We start from the raw sequence: 19,608 nt of genomic DNA, 5'->3' as shown, positions 1-19,608 counted from the left end.
TCTTAAAATAAATGGTCTGTGACCATGATAGCTTCAGATTCCTGTTCTTGGTTGACATACTGATCTGGTCTTCTGCTGTTGTAGCTCTTCCATCTTAAGGTTTGAGGTTTTGTGCATTCTGGAAGGCTTTTATGGTTATAAAGAGCAATGATAGAGTAACTATATCCATCTGGGAAGCTCAAATTAACAAACTTCCCTTAAACCCTTTTTTTTTTTAATCAGCAGGTTGTTTCCACTCTCAGAATTGCCCTTCATGCTAAATTACTCACTGTATAAATGAGGTAAATGTAAGTGACCCTGGATAAACGTCTGCGGCGAATTCTATGAATCTACCTACTCTTCTTTCTTTCTCACACGCATACAACGTGTGTATTTACATACATTATGCATACTTTATTTCACTAGTGTCAATTTCCATCAATCTATTTTTTATTCTTTTGTATTTTCAATTTTGTAGCAAAATTCCAACCCTGAATGAATAAAAAACAAACAGACCAAATCAGATTTAGGCATTTCTTTATTAACATTTTTTTATGTGTAGGCAACACTTTTAACAATTATAAAGCAGCAGGCTAAAAAAAAAAAAAAAAAAAAAACCACATTGAAAGTCCTGAACTCCAACACTAAAGAAAAACTATCCATGCACATAGGAACAAGGAAAGACAATGTACCACCTCACACATAATCGCACAAAAAATATTTTTGTGGTAAAATGTCCAATATTATAATGAAGCAAGTACACGCTTGACAGAAAGCCTGTAATACTATTGCTAATGCAATTAAAGTGACAGTATTAAGAGGTGATAATTATCACCATATCTGCTTAAGAGCCAGTCATTTCTTTAAAAAGGTTCAGAGTTTGGCTTCTGTCCCATTCCAGATCTGTCCACCTTCATGCCACAATGAAGTTGTAAAAATACAGATAAGGATAAAAGGCACAGGTTTTTCTAACTGATTCTGCATTAAAAGACAAAACCAGTGTTCCAGTGTGCTCCATCAGTACTGAGACACAAAAAAAGCTTTTCTAGCATCCTCCAAAGTGACTTGTGTTTTCAAAAACGTGTCAGACTGCAATTGTATATACTGTACAACCACTCAAAGCGTTAAGACTCACTCGCTTTGGATACATTAATAAGAGGGTTCATCTTTGTGCACTTTAACGTCCTCATGTGAAATGATGTATTGTCATTCTTGTGAAAAATAAGGTGCTCTTATTAAAAGGTCTCCAAAGAGAGTGTTCTTAAACAAGTGCAACAGCCACAGCAGTGGAAACTGCTCATTCACAGTGAACTACAAAGATATAAGGATATAAAGCACTTGGTAGAAAAAAAAAACAAAAAAAACATACAATATGAGAAAAACCTCACTGAGGTTAATCATCCAAAAACACATTCAAAGCTTTGACGTATTCTTAAAATCTTTTCAATTTGTTTTTAGCAAGTGAAGTTCAGTAGATGTCTGTGAGAGCTAAAGATGTAATTGTGTTATTGTCAGTAAAACCGTAAACAGCTTAAGATGTTTGAAAGTCAGAGTTTGCCTTGAAATTTTAAATATTCAGTAAAGCTATGTCAACCCCTTTTTTCTTTTTAACGACATATGCTCTGAAAGGCAGATATCGATTAGTTATGTTTGTTACTTTAAAGTACCGAGTTCACAGCTAAAATATGCTCTTTGCACTTTCGTAACTTAGTACTTTTGTAGTTAGTAGCAACCTCCACAAAATCACGCTGTAAAAACCCAAACCTACCTTTCATCTAGTCTTCTCAGATTGTTCTTACGACTACAACTACTTTGTATAAACCGTACCATGTACATTAAACACAGTCTCGTAAGTCAGCGCAATACAGAGTTGTTAAACACATAAAATGCTACAAGTATCACTTCAAAGATGCTCGTGTACAAATCTACATGTAGTACCTTCTCCAGCAGCTAACCGATCATGAAGAGATTAAACGATGCTTGATAAATTCTACACAATATCTAGTCCAACCGTTGTGTTCTTTGCCAAGGGAGCGGTGCAAGTCCACAATACAAAAAAGTTATTTGTTGCTTAAAAAAGTCTTCTTGAAAAATTCTTTCCAAAATCGTATCATTTGATACAGAAGCAGTGAATAACAGCACACGAATCCTAAACCTGCTCAGCTGCCTTACTCACCAAATCGACCCATTAAAAAAAAAACCTTTAACCAGTGTCTCACCGCTGTGTGGGTATGTTTAAACGTGTAATACGACGTGTCTTTTGCCCAACAGCACCCTCCCAAGAGTAAACTTCCTTTCTCTCTTAACACTAACATATGCAGCATCTCTCCCGTGTCACGTTAGCACCTGGAACAATAAAGGCTTTGTTTATGAGCACAAATGAGGAGCGTTAGTTACTCAACTACATCAATAGCCTGACTATCAGGGTGTCACATAACAACATGGGAGAGATGGAATTGCCAGCTTTCCATGGCACATGATATGCTCATCTGTACAAACTGTGCAAACTGCATTGTGTCACATAAAAAGAAGGAGTAAAACAGCTGGGAGCTTTCTTGTAATGAACATTAAGGGTATGATAGAGTAAGGTGTTATTCTGCCGACATGGCTGTGTGGAAGCAATGCTGGGCAAACAGACCGGGCTTCAGCTGTACAGTAGTATGGGGTCCTCCAATTCATGGAATGGTGCCAAGCCGCTTTGACTCTCGCCTGAGTCGGAGTCATAAGACGCATCGGGGAGCTCTGTGAAACTCTGCGCCAGCTGCTCATCCTCAAAGTCGGAGCGCACTGGCTGGCATGAGTCCCTGAATGCGTCATCTTCATCGAGCATGCCGAAATCCTGTGGGATGTACAGCATCTCGGGGTAGTTGTGACTCACTAGGTCACTGCTGGTGGTGACTGAGATCTTGCGGAAGGCGAGCATATGCATGTGGGAGAATTTGACGTATTTGTAGCGCTTGAACCCTAAGGACTCGATGGCCACACGCCAGCTGCGCATCATGAGTGCGTGGTGACTCTGATGTGACGAGTCCGGTGTGATGATCAGGAGAAGACCGTGCAGTGTCAGTAGCTCGTGGGCTTTCTTGCAGCACAGCCAGCGCTGGTACGGTGACGGGAAGTAGGAGAGCAATAAGGAGAATACCACCACATGAAAGAGCTGCCCTGGCAGAGTCTCGATAGGGTCATGCAGTTGGTGCAAGAATGCATTGAGTGCATCACTTGCTAGCTGCAAGGGCTGCTGGAGCTGCAGGTTCAGGAAGTCACACTTGTACACACTCTGGAGCCACAAAGAAAGCAGTAACACAATGGATGACTGTGCAATGTATTTAGAAATATAGATAAGTCATCTAAAACGGGAAACTATTGTTCTCAGATTTAGGTTAGAAGTTAAAAATATCGAGTATGCGTACCTCAACTGCAGGCACTATGTCAATTCCTACTGTGAGGAACTCGTCAAACTTCAAGAAGGGATTGAAACAGCTGCCCACGTCAAGGAGACGCAGCTTGTCATATCGGAAGCTTAAACTAAAAAAAAATAAAGCAGACAAACAGAAGAGAAAACTGATTATAACAACTTTTACATCAATGCTGCAGTGGTGGATGAGAGCAGATGTCAGCACTGAGACTGACTTATTTGTACCTGTCTTGAAAATAGAGGCTTAAGTACTTTTGTACGTCGCTCTGGATAATGGCATCTGCCAAATGCTGTAAATGTAAAATGAACAAACCCTCAAGACAACACAAAACTATTTTACTATTTTACTTTCTCTTACTTTCATTGTAGTTACCACCTTTAGCTCAGTGCTGAACAGGCAACAGAGGATACAGTAACTACAGCATAGATGAGGTTTTTTGCTCATTTTCAGTTTTGCGATTAGGTAGAAAACTTTTTTATACAAATATAGACATGCATAGAAATTCCTTCTGCACCAGACTTAAGTTAAAATAAAAATACTTGAAAGTTAAAATAAAAATACTTTGAGTTTAGTTTAAAAAAAAAAGTTACATAATATAAGCAACAACAACAAAAAAAACTAGAAATGCTAGTTCCCATGAAAAGAAATGCTTTAAATAATGATGTCAACAGATTTGTTGCTTTGTGGGTTTTAAAAAAACTTCATATACTTCTCTAAACATACCCAAATTGTACATATCCATAAGTATGGGAAAGGGAACAAAGGGAACAGGTTTTATGCTGACCTTATTAATTTCCCCCCAATAACCACTGAATTTGTTCTAAACAAACACACACACAGACACACACACACATATATATATATATATATAGTTTTCCTGTTAGAAACAGAAGTGAATAAAGATTTCAGCTAAGATTTAGACAGTCCATGCTTTATAGTATTAATAGTTTTTCAGGCACAAATTCCTCATATGGTTAATGAGAGGTGTTCTAGACCTGGGCTGAGAGCAGTCCGGATTTAAAGGAGGCGCACTTGCAGCTGCAGCATGTTTTATAGCCTTTGCATCCTTCTCCAACATCTTCTTCATTCCACCCTCCATAAAGTACTCCTGACAAACACTAAGAGAGGAAACACAATGGTCATGTGGTGAATGCTATATCGTAGTGTTAATCTTTACAGCAGTGAGCTTTATCACTGTCACTCAGCATTTACTCTTATGGTGCAGTGCATGAAAACGTGTTGTGGGTTAAATATGAGTGCATACATCTTACCAGAGAAAATTAAATCAGTGAGTGGACATTTGCATCTCATACCTGCAGCACCACTCGATGCGTCCCTCTCCGTCACATTTCTTGGCCCAGTGGTTGTCGGCAAGACTCTTCATGGCAAAGGCATATTCGTTAAGTGTCTGTTCGTCTTCGCAGTGCTCACGCCAGATCTTATCAAAGTCGCCCACTGCAGCCAAGAAAACAGGAGTGTGTGAAGTCACTCGATAAATCAAAATTAGCGAATAATTTGCTTAGATATCATGGGAAGGGATGTTATGGTATGAGAGATAATTATCTCACCATTTACTACCTAAAATGCATTTCCTTCTCTCTCTCGTTTTTTTTTTTTTTTAATCTGATCCAAAACCCTAAAAATTCCCAAACCTGCTTCATCTAGACTGCCTGAGAATTTACGACATTAAGACATAATTGTGCAACATTACCAACAGCTAGTGTGTGTTTATGACCAGTTAAAACTGTGAGAACATGAAACTGAGATATAGTAAATAGTTTATCATACTATTAATATTTCAAACAGTAATACAGCAACTTTTTCCCTGAATGTTAAAAAAATTAAGATTAAAAATGACCAAACTACCAAGAAGTGGATTTGTATTAGGCAGCAGGCAGAATCGTCTAAATTCTCTGGTTACAATGAGAATGATGTGTGCTTACATTACATTAAAGGTTTTGCTAATGTAATCACAATGCTATTGCAGTAAGGCATGTAACTAGACAAAACAAGCCACAAGAAATGATAGCAAAGTTTTACCTACTCTTGAAACTGCAGAGTGATCGTTCTTAAACTTGAGAACAGCTGAAAGTACACGCTCTACGTGAACCGTCGCAATGACTCTAAAGGATTTCAATGCTTTCTAAATTACAAATAATCTACACAACAAAAACACATCTTGGCTGCACAAACTGTTCACCACAGTCTGAGCAAGAAATGACCTGAAAAAACAGTGAGCGTCTCATGACCGAGTAGAAAACACAGGCCTCATCAGACTTGAAAATTCAATTAAAAAAAAACAAAAACAAACAAACCAAGAGCACGGGGACAAAATGCACTTCTTCTTCAGTTTAAATATCACTTCAAAATTCTCAGCAGACTACCTCATGCTTTCCTGATTACCCACCGTGGGTCTGAATAGACTACTGTGTGCAGAGTTAAAGAGCTCAGCTCTCAGGCAATGATTTGGTTCAGTTCCAAAAAGCTATGAGCTGCTGAAATGCAGGGTAGAAAACCAAAATAAGTCAGGAAGTGAACAATTATTTTTAGCCGCTTTTGCGTTTGTTTTTTTTGTCCAAGCAACTGGTTAAGTTTGGTTCATTACATCTTTATTAAGATTCTTCCAGCATTAACTTCTTAGTATACAAGTATATATGGTTTCTAAGTATCTAAGCTGAAAAATCTATTTTACCATTCCCTACCTGCTATATATGCTTTGTTTTATACCGCCAATCATCTGTAAAGTGTGATGCCCTTGCTTCAATTTATTATTACATGTTTTACCCTCATTATCATTGTCCAGCATACACAACTCTGCCCTCTGGCATTAATCTGCACTTTATACATGCTGGTGTAGTATATCAATTTAATAATATAAATATAAATATAATATATATATATATATATATATATATATATATATATATATATATATATATATATATATACATTTATGAATTAAAATATTTATTTAATGTAAAACTATTTTTTATTATGCGTGTTTTTTACGTTTCTGTAAAGCTGCTTTGAGACAATGTCCATTGTTAAAAGTGCTACACAAATAAAGTGAATTAAAAAAATAACATACAGGCAATTCAGTGCTTTTTATTACAAATATACAGCAAAGACAATGAGCTGACCGAATGTAACCATGGGACAAAAACTGTGTTAGTGCCTGCTGCTATAGCGAACATGAGGTTTCATTACTACATAATGTGACTGGTCACTGTGGGGATGTCAGGATCAGATCAGTATCAGGTTACTGGCTGACACTCCGAGACACCTGTATACAATTTTATTGTTTATTTTCATTCATTCACTTTTAGTAAGCGTTTATCTGGTTTAAAGTGGCGTCTAACGCTGGAATCTATTCTGGAATCACTGGGAATGATTCAGGAACACCGACCGGATGGGATGCCGGTCCATCACAGAGCAACCTAGCATGCTTTCCAGCGGTGGGAAGAACATGCAGAGAAATAGATCCACATAGATCCCATAGCTGTAAGAAAGCAACACTACACACAGGGATCACAGCATTCATATATAAAACCTTCTATTATTGTATTAACCTGTGCCTTTTAGTGCAGTCATAGGAAGCTTTTCACTAAATTTCGTGCTGCGTACGATTGTGTATATTTGAAGCTGAACTTTCATTTTTAAGTCCTGGAACATTATAAATGTAATTTTTAGTATTAGTAGTATCAGAAGCGCCATTTTATATGATGCAGAACTGAATTCTCACTGTGATAGTCCAGCTTGAGTTCATTTAGTCATTGTTCAACATCTCCTGTGTTGTTTAACAGTGTTATTTATGTAAACCAGGATCCTATTTAGTCCATAAACAGATCAGAGGAGTGAATTTGAGCTGAATTTTGACACTTCAGTAGCTACGTGCTCAGTCTGTCAGTTTTAAATTAGATTTGATTTATTGTCCTTACACATGTACAAGGCATCGTAATGCACCTTAGGTCTAACCAGAGTGCAATAGCAGCAAGTGCAGGGTATACAGTGTTTACATGAGTTAAATAAATTCAATAAAATGATAATATAGGAGTAATTTACAGACGTGTATGTACTATGAACATAATATACAGATGGCTATTACTATAAACAGTAATTTACAGATGTGTATGGACTATGAACATAATATACAGATGTGTACGTACTATGGACATAATATACAGATGTGTATGTACTATGAACATAATATACAGATGTGCATGTACTACGAACATAATATATAGATGTGTATGTACTATGAACATAATATACAGATGTGTATGTACTACGAACATAATATATAGATGTGTATGTGCTACGAACATAATATACAGATGTGTATGTACTACGAACATAATATACAGATGTGTATGTATTACGAACATAATATACAGATGTGTATGTACTATGAACATAATATACAGATGTGTATGTATTATGAACATAATATACAGATGTGTATGTACTATGAACATAATATACAGATGTGTATGTACTATGAACATAATATACAGATGTGTATGTACTATGAACATAATATACAGATGTTATTCTGTCCGTTAGATAGAAAAAAATTCACCTGTTATTTTACACAGTAAAACACTTTAAATGTCAAACGTCTGAACTTAACACGACACAGAAATGTAACGTAACGGGTAAAAACAGGAACCAGTTCTGCTTTACCTAGCGTTGTTAGTCTAGACGAGTAAACGAAGGCAATGTTAGCGTCAGAAGCTAGCGAGCTAAAAATCTAACACATTTTAATGTCTTTAAATCTGTTTTTTTTTTTAAAGTCAATGGCAACACGAACACTAAACACGGTATAGTGGGAACTGCGTTACCTTTCAGCGTTTTCAATTGAATATTTAATAAGGAATAATTTAGTCTCCGTGAAGCGAGTCAGATACCTGCTAACTTGGCTAGCTTAGCTTCACTGGCTAACAGTGTTACCTTCTATATATTTCCTCCGTAGCGTTCGGTGTACGCGTTTCACAACACCGGACAGCTTCTCCTGTTCGTCCCGCTCACACAGCACGTCTTTCGTCCCGACGGGGTGGAACACGCCGGGCTCGGGCTCGGGCTCGGTACGGGCACTGGATTGGAGCTCCATGGCACTGACGCTGTCGCCGCGGCACCGGGATGAGATCCGTGACGCACGCAGCGCGCGACCTGACACCGAACCACCTTCACGCGCGTGCACGTCTGGGCGGGGGCGCGCTTTGCTTGAACACTCTAGTCTAGATTTCACTTGATGTTGAAATCTGCTCTGCTCTATAATCTAAATCACGGCCATAATCCACTTTCATATCAACCAAATTGAATTTTAAGTTCCTGCAGCAGCCTTTAGTTTTTTTTTTATGTTTTAAAAAAAAAAAAAAATCATTTATGTGGATGTGAAATCTTAAACTTTAACATGTTATTGAGTTAAAATGTCTATTGAGTACAAAATGTCCATCTCCAGATGTTAAATAAAAAAGGTCAGCACAGGAAGATTACTGGAGAGCTTATTGTTAACTAGGATATTGACAGATCATCTTCAGCAGGATATGAGTGCTATACACAGAGACACAGGAAAATGTTTTCAAAAACATATACGTTAATCCCTCTCCACTGCTTCTCTCTTTCTACCCATCCCGAGGCATCCAGAAATTGTACCAGCTCTGATTGTCTTACGTGCGATGAAGATTTTGGACCTTCACTGAGATGAGGCCGACTCTGAGAATCCTGAGGCATCTAGAGATCTACCAGCTCCAGTTAGACTCTGCAATACTAAAGAGGAGATATCAACTCCTTGTGGTCTTTTTCAACAATACAACATTTGTTAGACTGTATATTTATAATCACACCCTCCAGTGTCACCCATATGAGGATGGGTTCCCCTTTGAGTCTGGTTCCTCTCAAGGTTTCTTCCTTTACCATCTAAGGGAGTTTTTCCTTGCCACTGCTGCCTGAGTCACCTCAGACTTGCTCATTGGGGATAAATACATACACATTGTGAACTAAATCTATCTAATATTAATCTTGAATTTTGTATTCTATTAATCTTTTTATTATTCTTTATATTAACCTTTTGTTCTATGTTTATGATCTATAAAGCTGCTTTGAGACAATGTCAATTATAAAAAGCGCTATACAAATAAACTTGAATTGAATTGAATATATCCCTGCCTCATATCAGATAAACAAACCTTTAAACTTTGTCTTAGTTGCTTGAATTTATTAATCAGTTATAGACGTATGATGCACATACATATGGAATTGCTATACTTATTTAAACCGCTCTGATAACAGCTCTAAGAATCATAACACATAAATGTCAGCACAGAAAACAAACACACATATACAGTATGTACATCTATTCAACATGCACAAAGCACATGTTAACAATGATGCACGCCATGCGGTCCATGTTCGAAGACTTAAATGTAACAGTTGTTTGGATCATTGTTAATGGATGTTAATATAGATGACATCATGGTTTGTTTTATTATATCAAATCACTGCTGAATTTGAGAATCTGATTGGACTGTCACAAGGTGTTTATTAATTTCTTATACTGTACAAGCAGCTCTAACAGGACTGCTGAATTTAGGCACTTTATATGTTTATATTAATGCACTTGTAATACTTTTTTTTTTCTAAGCTGACAGGTCATTCACAGCGACTTGTATTGTGGACACTTAACATAATCTGAGGTTAATTAAGTAAATAAAATTCTGTTGTTTAACAAAAAAAAAACGTGTCATCTAACTGACATGGCAAAACATTTATTTATGGAAGAAGGCTTTAGTGCCACTGTATTGTAAAGGTCAGTTAGTTTATCTGCTATGGGAGGAGGCTGGATTATTTTTGTCTTAGGCAAGACAAATTGGAATAGTTGTTCATTTGCTCACACCAGGCAGTCATGTAGGCAAGACCATGGCAGGAAACATAACACATTAAAAAACATTGTTCACATTTAACAAACTGGCTACATATACAAATCTGCTGTAATTTCCCATGTCATATCGAAAGAGACCTTTGATTCAACATAGCTAACACACAATAGAGCTGAAAAAGAAGTAATGGACCACAATTGGAAAAATATCATTTACAAACCAATAATAGTCATTTTAGTGTTGTTGGATCAAGTGCCTTTTAAAGGTTCTCTCTGTACTTGAAAGTAAAGCCAATACAGGGCAATCAAGTAGAGCCCCAAACATGCAATGAAGTCACAAAAATAAGCGGTTATTAAAAAAACAACAAACAAAAGGGTGTACACAATCATTTTTGTCATATTGTCAAAGGAGAAGAACTCTCTCCACCATAACGAATTTGATTCAATGACTTTCTTCTCTTTGTCCAATTGAAGTAGAGCGTCTCGCTCTTGTTCTGTGTTATTCTCAGGTATCAGGTCATCCAGCAAAGCATTTGGCTGGTCCTCATCCATGTATTCTGCAATTGGAGGCATGGGTGATGGTATTGTCCATGTTCTGCTTATGGAGTGCCTCTTACCCATGGGTATGGTATCTTTGAGTCCTGTCTGCTGTGTGTTTTTCAGTCTGTGGAGATAGAGCTCCATTTCATCATCTGTTAGAGATTCTGTGGAGGTGCTGTCGTCTATGTTCTCACTCTCATTTAAGCAGTCCCTGTCCCGCTTCTCCAGCAATGTGTCAACCTCAACAACAGGATCTTCTGCCACATGATCTTTGTCTATTTGGCGGCACGCGTCTTCCTCTCTCTCAACAAATTTTGAATCATTTTCTATCTCTTCAGCTCTGGCACTGAATGCTACATCCAGGTTTACTTTCAGAGTTTGCCTTATTGAATTAGTTTCACAGAAAATCTCTTCTTCTCCCCCAACTGTGTGCCTTTCACTTAATGGTTCCTCAGAAGTCTGTTCCAAACCTGTGTTTTGCTGCTTGTTTCCCACATCAAGGTGAATCTCCTTAATGAAAGAGTCTATAGCAGTGATGCTTTGTAGTATAGCCACAGACATGACTCTGTTGACTGTCTTCTGCGTCTCAATCTGTGCCTCAGCATGTTTTTTATCCTCCCATTTCACTTCATTTCTTCTTGGCTCTGCATCTTTTTCTTTGTCATACTTCTTTACCTCTTCTTCATCATTCTTTGAGTTGTTTGAGCCACCTTTAAATTTCTCATAATCCTTCGTATCATTTTCCTGTTCTACCTTTACTACTTGATCTTCTTGTTTGTCTTGTTTTTGTTTTTCTTCTTCTTTTTCTTCTTCTTCTTCTTTTTCTTCTTCCCTTATTTCCTTTACTTCCTCTGATTGTTTTTCTGTCATGTATGTTAATTCTTCTTCTTCATTTTTAACAGGATTCTTCACCCAGGTGTTTTCTTTTTCAACTCCTTCTTGTGAAGCATTCTCAGGATTGTCAGGACTGCTACGAATGTAAGACATTGCCATGTCTTTACCCAAAAGCTCATCAAATTCAATACCCGCATCAGGAAAATTTAAAATTGCAATTTGGTGTTCTTTATTTTTATTGATTTGGCAGACATCTACATCTGTCTCTTCTAGATTCATTTGTAATATTTCTGTTTCAGTGTCATTTGTCATGTTTTCACATCTATCAGCACAATCATTTCTATCACTTGGATTTGATTCCATCTTAGATCCAACATGCTGAGAACTTTCACCGTTTTGACACATTTGAGTTGTTTCTATGATCAGATTTTTGTCATGTATAGTTTGGAGATGAGGAGCTGTAGCAGTCACCTCTAGGCTTTTAGTAAAAAATGTAGTGGCTGGAATCTGGGTTTGGATGCTCGCTTGGGTCAGATCCTGCGAAGTTGTTAAAACTGCACTTTGGATACTTTTAGGTGTGACATTTGTTGAAATGTCAGAATTGAACAAAGTAGAGTGAGGCAAGGGAGTATAGCTTTCATCTAGGCCACTGATGTGAGTATTCAAGGTTCGCTCTGATGTTTGGGCTTCCTGGTCCTTCATTCCATCAATCTCATGGCTAATTTGAGTTTCCAAAGATATCTGGGTGACTGATCTGTCCTCAGATTGTGCATTTTTAGAAGTTTTAGCTGGTGAGGGCTTGGCAGCTGTTATATCTACTTCAGACTGTGTAGGTAAAACTGCAGTATCTGTACAAGTCTGCTCTTGCTGTATAATGTGTAGTGCATATCCACCATCAGAAAGCTTGTTGTCTAGTGAAAATTCTGTATCGTCCGAATGTCCACTTTGTAAAAGAATCATTTCCGGTATTTGTTCTGTCTGTTCAGTAGTGTATTCTTCCCAGAAAACTGAATTCTGTCTGTCTGATGAATGTTGATTCTCTAAAGGCAAAACTGCTTGTAAACTTTCTCCAAATGTTTCTTTGCCGGCCCCATGATGATTATCTTCGCTCATGGGTTTTGCTGATATTTCTGGATTTGACCTTGTCTCTACACTTGGGTACGTGACTACTCTCGGTCTCCTATGGTCTAGTTTCCCAGCTGACTCGTCAACCTTAACCTTTCTTCTGTCATTTTCCATTCTCTCAAAAACCTGATGGTAAAGTGGAGCCACTATTGTTCCAAATGTGTAGTGATGACCAAATGACTGAGAGCCTTGGTTATCCTCTAAAACCATGTTGTCCATCTGATTTGTATTGTGTACTCTGTTCGTGTTTGTAGTACTCCCCATTTTTGTCATAGCACATTTTTCAAAGCATTCCCATGCCTTTTCGACAGTTTTACCAATAGATTTGTCTGCCATTTGGCACTTAGGTGAAACATTCTGGATTGTAACTGTCTCTTTATCTTGGCTGTTCTCCAACAGCTGTGAGACTACCCCGGATTTATGACTGTTTACACTGTCCGAGGCAGGTTGCCTAGTCTGGGATTTGGAATTGATTAAATCAGGGTCAATTACTGGAAAATTGTCTATTTCCTGTTGTTGAGATTGTGTAGCAGGTACCTGGTTTCTGTCTACGTCCATGGAACCTGCTGGGGATTTCTGTCTTTCAGTGTTTCTAGGCTCAGTCAGCAAAGAGGTGACATTTGTTTGTGGTGTTGACAGGTTTAAAGCTGCCTCATCTATTGCTGGAACAGGGGCATACATTCCATCAGTGTCTTTCTCTGTCTGTTGGAGGCAATTTTCATCACTTTGTGAAAAGTACTGCTCTATTTTTGCCATCCGGGAAGCTTTTCTTCTGCTTCTCCTGCTACAGTTTCTGCTGTTTTCCTCCTCCTAATATAGGAAGTATAGGAAACAGAACCAAAAAACATTAAAAAAGAAAAAAACAAAAAACAAACATAGTTTAACGACTTTAGCTTTCTCAAGTCGGCTTCTGTAGCAGGCTCTGTGTTCTCCGATTGTCCCATGCATTTATGTATTTATTCAACCAAAGTAAACTTTTGTAAGAGACAACTCTGTGAATTAAAGCCTTTAGGTCATGATGTGAAGAGTAAATGTAACATATTATTTACCCTCAATCTTCTGATTAACAGAGTCCATTGCATTAATCTGACCTGGTGCACAAGATCGAAACAAACCATAACAACTTAGATCAGCCACAAGCAAATGATAATGTTCAGTAATTAAAATTTATCCTTTGGCACCATTCAGTTGTTACAATATCTAGTTTTTTATAGGCAAGCAATTTGATGTAACTGGATCTTTAGACAGTTTAGTTGAATCCCCGTATTAACTAGTTTTTAAACAGATGTACTCAAAGACACCAGTCCAGAGGAGTATGTCTTTAGTTGTATCTGTGCTTCTCATATGTCTTGTTTGGGCGATCGGTACATTTAATACTTTCACAGGCTTAACCTTAGCAGTCACATGATATTCTCTCAGAAAAAGATCAGCCCATGTGACAGCATGACAACACTCCTGTTTCTGATGTACTAGCATTTGTAAAAGCCGCCACATTCACTGTTTATTTTTGGAACTTATCCTATGCAGTGGAATAAAATGGGGTTCAGTGATTGCTTCTTTTTTAAGGTGTTTTGAAAGTTTATGAGAAATGTTCATTGATAATATAGGGGATCACAAGGGCATGTGAAGGCCAAGCACATAAACATATACAAGGGAAAATTTATTTAAACATACCTTCAGTTTCCTGTCCTCTTCCTGTGTTTTTTCCTCTTTAACATCCACAGGTTCATTAACAGCAACTATTCCACAATTAAGGATTATTTCTAATAGGAAATATTACATCATTAGTTTTCTATAGAAGATAGGGTTAAATTTCTGCAGCCATCTGTAGGAAAATATTACCTGGTATTTCCTCTTCATTTGAGGTAGTGCTGGTCATAGAGCATTGTCTGGAAAAAGAGCATTCAATTGAATAAGCAGTGAATAATTAATATCACATAGCAGATAGTAGGACATTTATATTATATTATATTATATTATATTATATTATATTATATTATATTATATTATATTATATTATATTATATTATATTATATTTCATAATACGATTGCATAATACTATATTTTTTTAAATAAGAACTTAACCAAATGCTTACTAAAGGCTTACTTATTTCACAATAGATCCATATACAATCCTAATTACAATCTATATTATTCATCATTTTTGAATTTATTGAAAAAAAAACAATAATCGGCTTCAACGACGACATTAAAATGTTCATTTTTGATTAATAACTGGACTTTGACCTCTTCACCTGCTTGGTTTCAGACAACTTTTTGGTAGAAGTTTCTCATTTTCATCTTGTTCTTTTGCCTTTTCATGACAAAACAAAACAAAATTCTGTCCACTGTTGTTTGCCCAGAAAGTTCCAAAAGGTGTTTCATATCGAATGCAAAAGTCCACTCTGGCTCCTTGCTCCCCAAAAGGTGGCACTAGCGTTAGCTTGAAAGAGAAACAGTCCGTAATCCCTTGGCTTAGCTCAGGCACATACTCTGCCAGCAGGTCAAAATGGCTGCTCCAGCAGTCCAAAGAAGTGCGGATGTAGACCAGCTTATCAAAACACAAGTTCAAAACACGAACAGTTCCTTTAAGTGTGGTTGTACAAGGGAGAAGCTCCAGAGTCTCCAGATCCACCTTCTGCTCTTGGACCCTATAGAGCAGCTCCTCCAATGTCACTGGAAGAGCAAAGAGTAGTTTCACAAAGTATTCCTTTGCATTCTTTAGATCAACCTCCAATCGGTCTGTGGGATCACGCATTGACCAGGTATCAAACTGCTTCACAGAGACCAAGCTCCTGCCAAAAGCATCCGCAAAAGACACTCTCCGTGAGCTGGACGGTGGCGGTTGGGAGTCATCATCAGAGCAAGACACTGAGCTTCGGCGCCTTGGAATAGGGGATGATTTGGGTTTGATTCCCCCGACACTGAGCAGCTCATCGTCGCTGTCCCAGGAGCAAGGCTCTGGCAAGCCCAGCAAGTTGGAGCTGCCTATGTTGAGCCCCAGCAGCTCTCCCTCCACAGGTTCCATCAGACTGCGTGGACCAACTGTGGCGGAATGAGACTTCCCTAACCGTCTGGCCAACAGCTGATAAGCAACATGCTGGGACTAAACAGATGGAATCAAGTTACTTTTGACATTGCAGCAAGAAGCCAACACTATTAATAGAGCTCAAAAAGGACTTCAGCTATGCACCTAAGGCTCAGGGGAAATGCTGTACAAGCTCCAACACATATTGTTGATACAAGCACCAGTGGTTGAAATTCGCTTAAAAGGCTTGATTTCCAATTCAGAGGTGATAAAAGTACCTAGATACTTTTCTCAAGAAACATGGAATTAATAGTCTAAATAAGTATAAAAGTTCTCGATCAGGGTGGAACAATAATGGCAAATGATATTACTTACTTACTGAGAGATAGCCAAAATTGTACACCAGTGAAAGTCAAAGGTGTCTCTACTTAAATGAATGTCACATATTGAAAAGTAAAAAAAATTATTTTTAGTTGATGAAAGGTAAATGGTAAAAGGTAATGTCATGAATTTATACTATTAGAATGTGAGTTTTCTAAATATACAACTATAAATTAGCTAGAGTTTGACTTGACTTGAGCTAGTCTAACTTGGTGTAAGCAAAATAATTTAAATATGGTTTAAATATAACCAGTCGATTTTGGCAAATTTGTGAAATTTACTTCAGCATGTTCATTTGGAGATCATGGTTTTTAGGGGAAAAAATAGATGTCTCATTTTATATAAACCTGTGTTTATTCCAGGATATTAAAACATTTCACTGAGGTAAAGCCTGGAAAGCTCATGCTTGTGGTAAACATTGTAGTTCAGTGTCTTGGTGTATTGTTCATCTTTAAACACACATGCATAGCTATAACACTGACTATATTGTGTGTAACATGAGAAGGCAACACCAGTCAATGAATTGGAAAATACTTGATAGCTACTTAATAAGATGCTAAACAATTCGTTTGTTTGCTCAATCAAAAAAGTTTTTTTCCTGAAAAATGAATAAAGAGTATAAATGTTTAATTTCAGAAATACTCAGTTAAAGTAAAAATTTGCCAAAATAAAACTTACGGTAAGTATAGCAATGAAATACGAGCACGAGAACTCTGATTTTCCAGTCCTGGATCAAGTATTCTATATAAGGTCATAATTCCCCAATTCAAGTGTTGCCTGTGGTAGTATAGTGTTGGAGATTTGCCAGTCGTGGTCAGTACTTGGATTAAGCTTGAGCTCCTTTTACATCTGCCCAGTTGCACAGGCATTTCATCACCTTCTGACAGCATACATAAAAATATTCAGTCTCAAAGCCCTATTCCTTACCCATTTATTGAAAATGAGACCACCCAGTTCATGCATACTATTTCTCTTAGGATTCTAATCCTACAGACATGACTGCATCAATCATTTATAAAACCAGCACAAATTATTCAATTAAATGTAACTTGTATAGGAATAAATATTTCATAAAAAAAATTTCTCTTCCGATAATTATAATAACCATTTCCCAGTCATCACCAAACAGGAAGTAACATGACAAGTTTCACCAATCATCTTATTTGTCATGCTATGCACAGTGTGGATATATGCCATGTCTGATGTTCGGTGGAAGCAAAGCCCAGACTACCATTTTCAAGAGAGCTTTTTCTGGACCTTTCCTGAAAGACATGTCAGAATTAAAATTTCTGAATAAAAATGAAAATAATGTTCAAATAATGATTAGGGTTAACCCTAACCCTGAGGTGATATGAAGAAAAAAACGAGAGGAACCAGACACAAAAGGAACCCTCCCTATGTGACCTCAAGTTGTGTAACCAGGAGCTTATGAGCAACTTATAAGTACGAGCATGAGTGTAATTTCAGAATCCATTATAGTTTTAACATAAATTCCTTCCTGCCTGAAGCCATCATATGTTCAGAGAAGGAGATCTGAGAAACTCGAGAACAGAAACAGCAGTTCAAAGCGACCTCCATGGTCACCATGTACAGTAGTACTATATCCAGCAGTCCCATGTATCTCCAGGCAGGTCCTGTGGGTTTAGCCTCAGCAGCAAAAAGCATCACCCAAGCAATGAGACTTCAACAAGAAGCAGGGCATAAGGATGGATCAATCATGTCTGGAGAGCAGAATTGGTCAGGAACACAATGATCTTATGTGTAATGTGTACATACAATTATACTGTATATGTCATTCTGTTAGACTGTGGAGATTCTGGCACTAAAACAAATTCCTCACATGTGAAAAAATGCCTGGCAATAAAACTGTTCTGATTCTGATTCTGAATTGTGTGCCTAATAGTTTTTTAAGATCTATACTGCAAAGCCCATGCAGACAAGTGCAACATAGCTCCTGAAAATGTTTAAACGTAATGTCTAGGCTACAGTACAAAATGTAATGTGCTTTTAAATGTTAATTCATTTCACATAACTCACATTAACTATGTGTCATTCCTGCTACTTAGATCTATGTACAATCTAGGAAACTTTAATAGGAAAGAAACTGCCCACTTTTCAACAGAGTGACTTGAAAGTTTGAAGCTTTGGGATTAATCCAAGTTTAAGCCTGTTTAACTACATTTTATTTACCCTAGGGTTTTAAGTTTTATATGGGGAAGCTGAAACCAGGTGACACCATTAACAAGATGGTGTGAATATTTACAAGAGCCATAAACAGTGGCCAATGTTGATGAACAAAAAAAAAAAAAAAAAGAACTGGCTGGAGTATGGACAGCCACAGAGGTCAAATCTGGTGCATTCAATCAGGATTTTTTGTGTATCACTTTTCTTAGTATAACATTTTCACATAATTTTAGGGGTGTTTCATGAAAGGTCCAGAAAAATCCAGGGCTGTCAAGTGTCACGCATTGGGAGTGACAGTCACGCATTTCGGTCTTTTCTCACGCTCTCCCGCCAAACATCGTACTGTATTTCTCACGCAGAAAAACTTTTTGACTATTTATCATATTAATATGCCGCAGCGCCCAAAATGTATCAGTCCAAAAAGGCAACAAACACAATAAACAACACCATTCTCTCTCTCTCCATTAATAAATGGAAATTAAACTAATACTTTGTATTTGGTTAAATTGCGGTCAGCGATCCTTACCAAACACAACTCTCCCATTATTTTATTTTATTTTATTTTATTTTATTTTATTTTATTTTATTTATTTATTTATTGGTTTGTTTGTTTGTTTATTGGGGTGGGGGGGGTTTGGATATGTCACGCTTGCCTGTCTTCAAAACTTCAAAATCTCTCTTGAAAATGGTGGTCCACATCCACTCCAGATATCCATTCTGAGCACATTATGACAAATAATGTGATTAGTAAAACTTGTTGTGTTACTGGATGTGTGGTGATGGCAGGGTAATGGTTATTATAGTTATGGGAAGAGACAAAATGGCTTACTAATATATATAAAACCAGATATTATATATAAGACTGGAGTATGTGGTGTGACTGCACTGAGAGCATGGTGAAAAAAATGCATGGTTTGTCCTAACTTACATGTCTAAAAATATGAGATTCCTGCAGGATGATGTATCATGACACCAGAAAGGGCAAAAAAAGATAAATCTAGCACAGATATGTTTCTTAACCTGTGTACACAAAAGTGATGTATGGACCTGATCTTCTGTGTGGAAAAAATTATTCTGTCTGCAAGCGAACCTGAGATCCCAAGTCCCAGAAACAGTCTTGGGTGTGTTAAATCACTCAAGTGTTAAAAAAGAAAATCACTACACATCAGCTCTATTGAACGTGGTTTTATAAGAGTTACAACTGATTAACACACAAGTGTTTTTTTTTAACATTAGAGTGAAT

The 19,608-nt window shown here is 37.3% G+C and overlaps 2 protein-coding genes across 2 annotated transcripts; both read right to left on the bottom strand.

Annotated features, from left to right (window-relative positions):
* Nucleotides 1–499: 499 nt before the first annotated feature.
* On the bottom strand, nucleotides 500–8,592 carry bmt2 (base methyltransferase of 25S rRNA 2 homolog). The gene is made up of 5 exons (XM_027135542.2): nucleotides 8,346–8,592; nucleotides 4,709–4,850; nucleotides 4,391–4,513; nucleotides 3,390–3,504; nucleotides 500–3,256 (listed from the first exon to the last, which is right to left on the bottom strand). The coding sequence occupies exons 1-5, from the start codon at nucleotides 8,503–8,505 to the stop codon at nucleotides 2,624–2,626; spliced, it is 1,173 nt and encodes a 390-aa protein (XP_026991343.2). The 5' UTR covers nucleotides 8,506–8,592; the 3' UTR covers nucleotides 500–2,623.
* Nucleotides 8,593–9,578: 986 nt separating this feature from the next.
* ppp1r3ab (protein phosphatase 1, regulatory subunit 3Ab) lies at nucleotides 9,579–15,862 on the bottom strand. The gene is made up of 4 exons (XM_047802004.1): nucleotides 15,028–15,862; nucleotides 14,614–14,660; nucleotides 14,446–14,510; nucleotides 9,579–13,581 (listed from the first exon to the last, which is right to left on the bottom strand). Exons 1-4 carry the CDS (start codon nucleotides 15,798–15,800, stop codon nucleotides 10,522–10,524), a joined length of 3,945 nt encoding a protein of 1,314 aa, XP_047657960.1. The 5' UTR covers nucleotides 15,801–15,862; the 3' UTR covers nucleotides 9,579–10,521.
* Nucleotides 15,863–19,608: the final 3,746 nt, after the last annotated feature.

The sequence above is a fragment of the Tachysurus fulvidraco genome, chromosome 17, assembly GCF_022655615.1.
Source record: "Tachysurus fulvidraco isolate hzauxx_2018 chromosome 17, HZAU_PFXX_2.0, whole genome shotgun sequence".
NCBI classification, from domain to species: Eukaryota; Metazoa; Chordata; class Actinopteri; order Siluriformes; family Bagridae; genus Tachysurus; species Tachysurus fulvidraco.
Note: the sequence above shows the minus strand (reverse complement) of the source record. Positions and strands in the feature narration are given on the sequence as shown.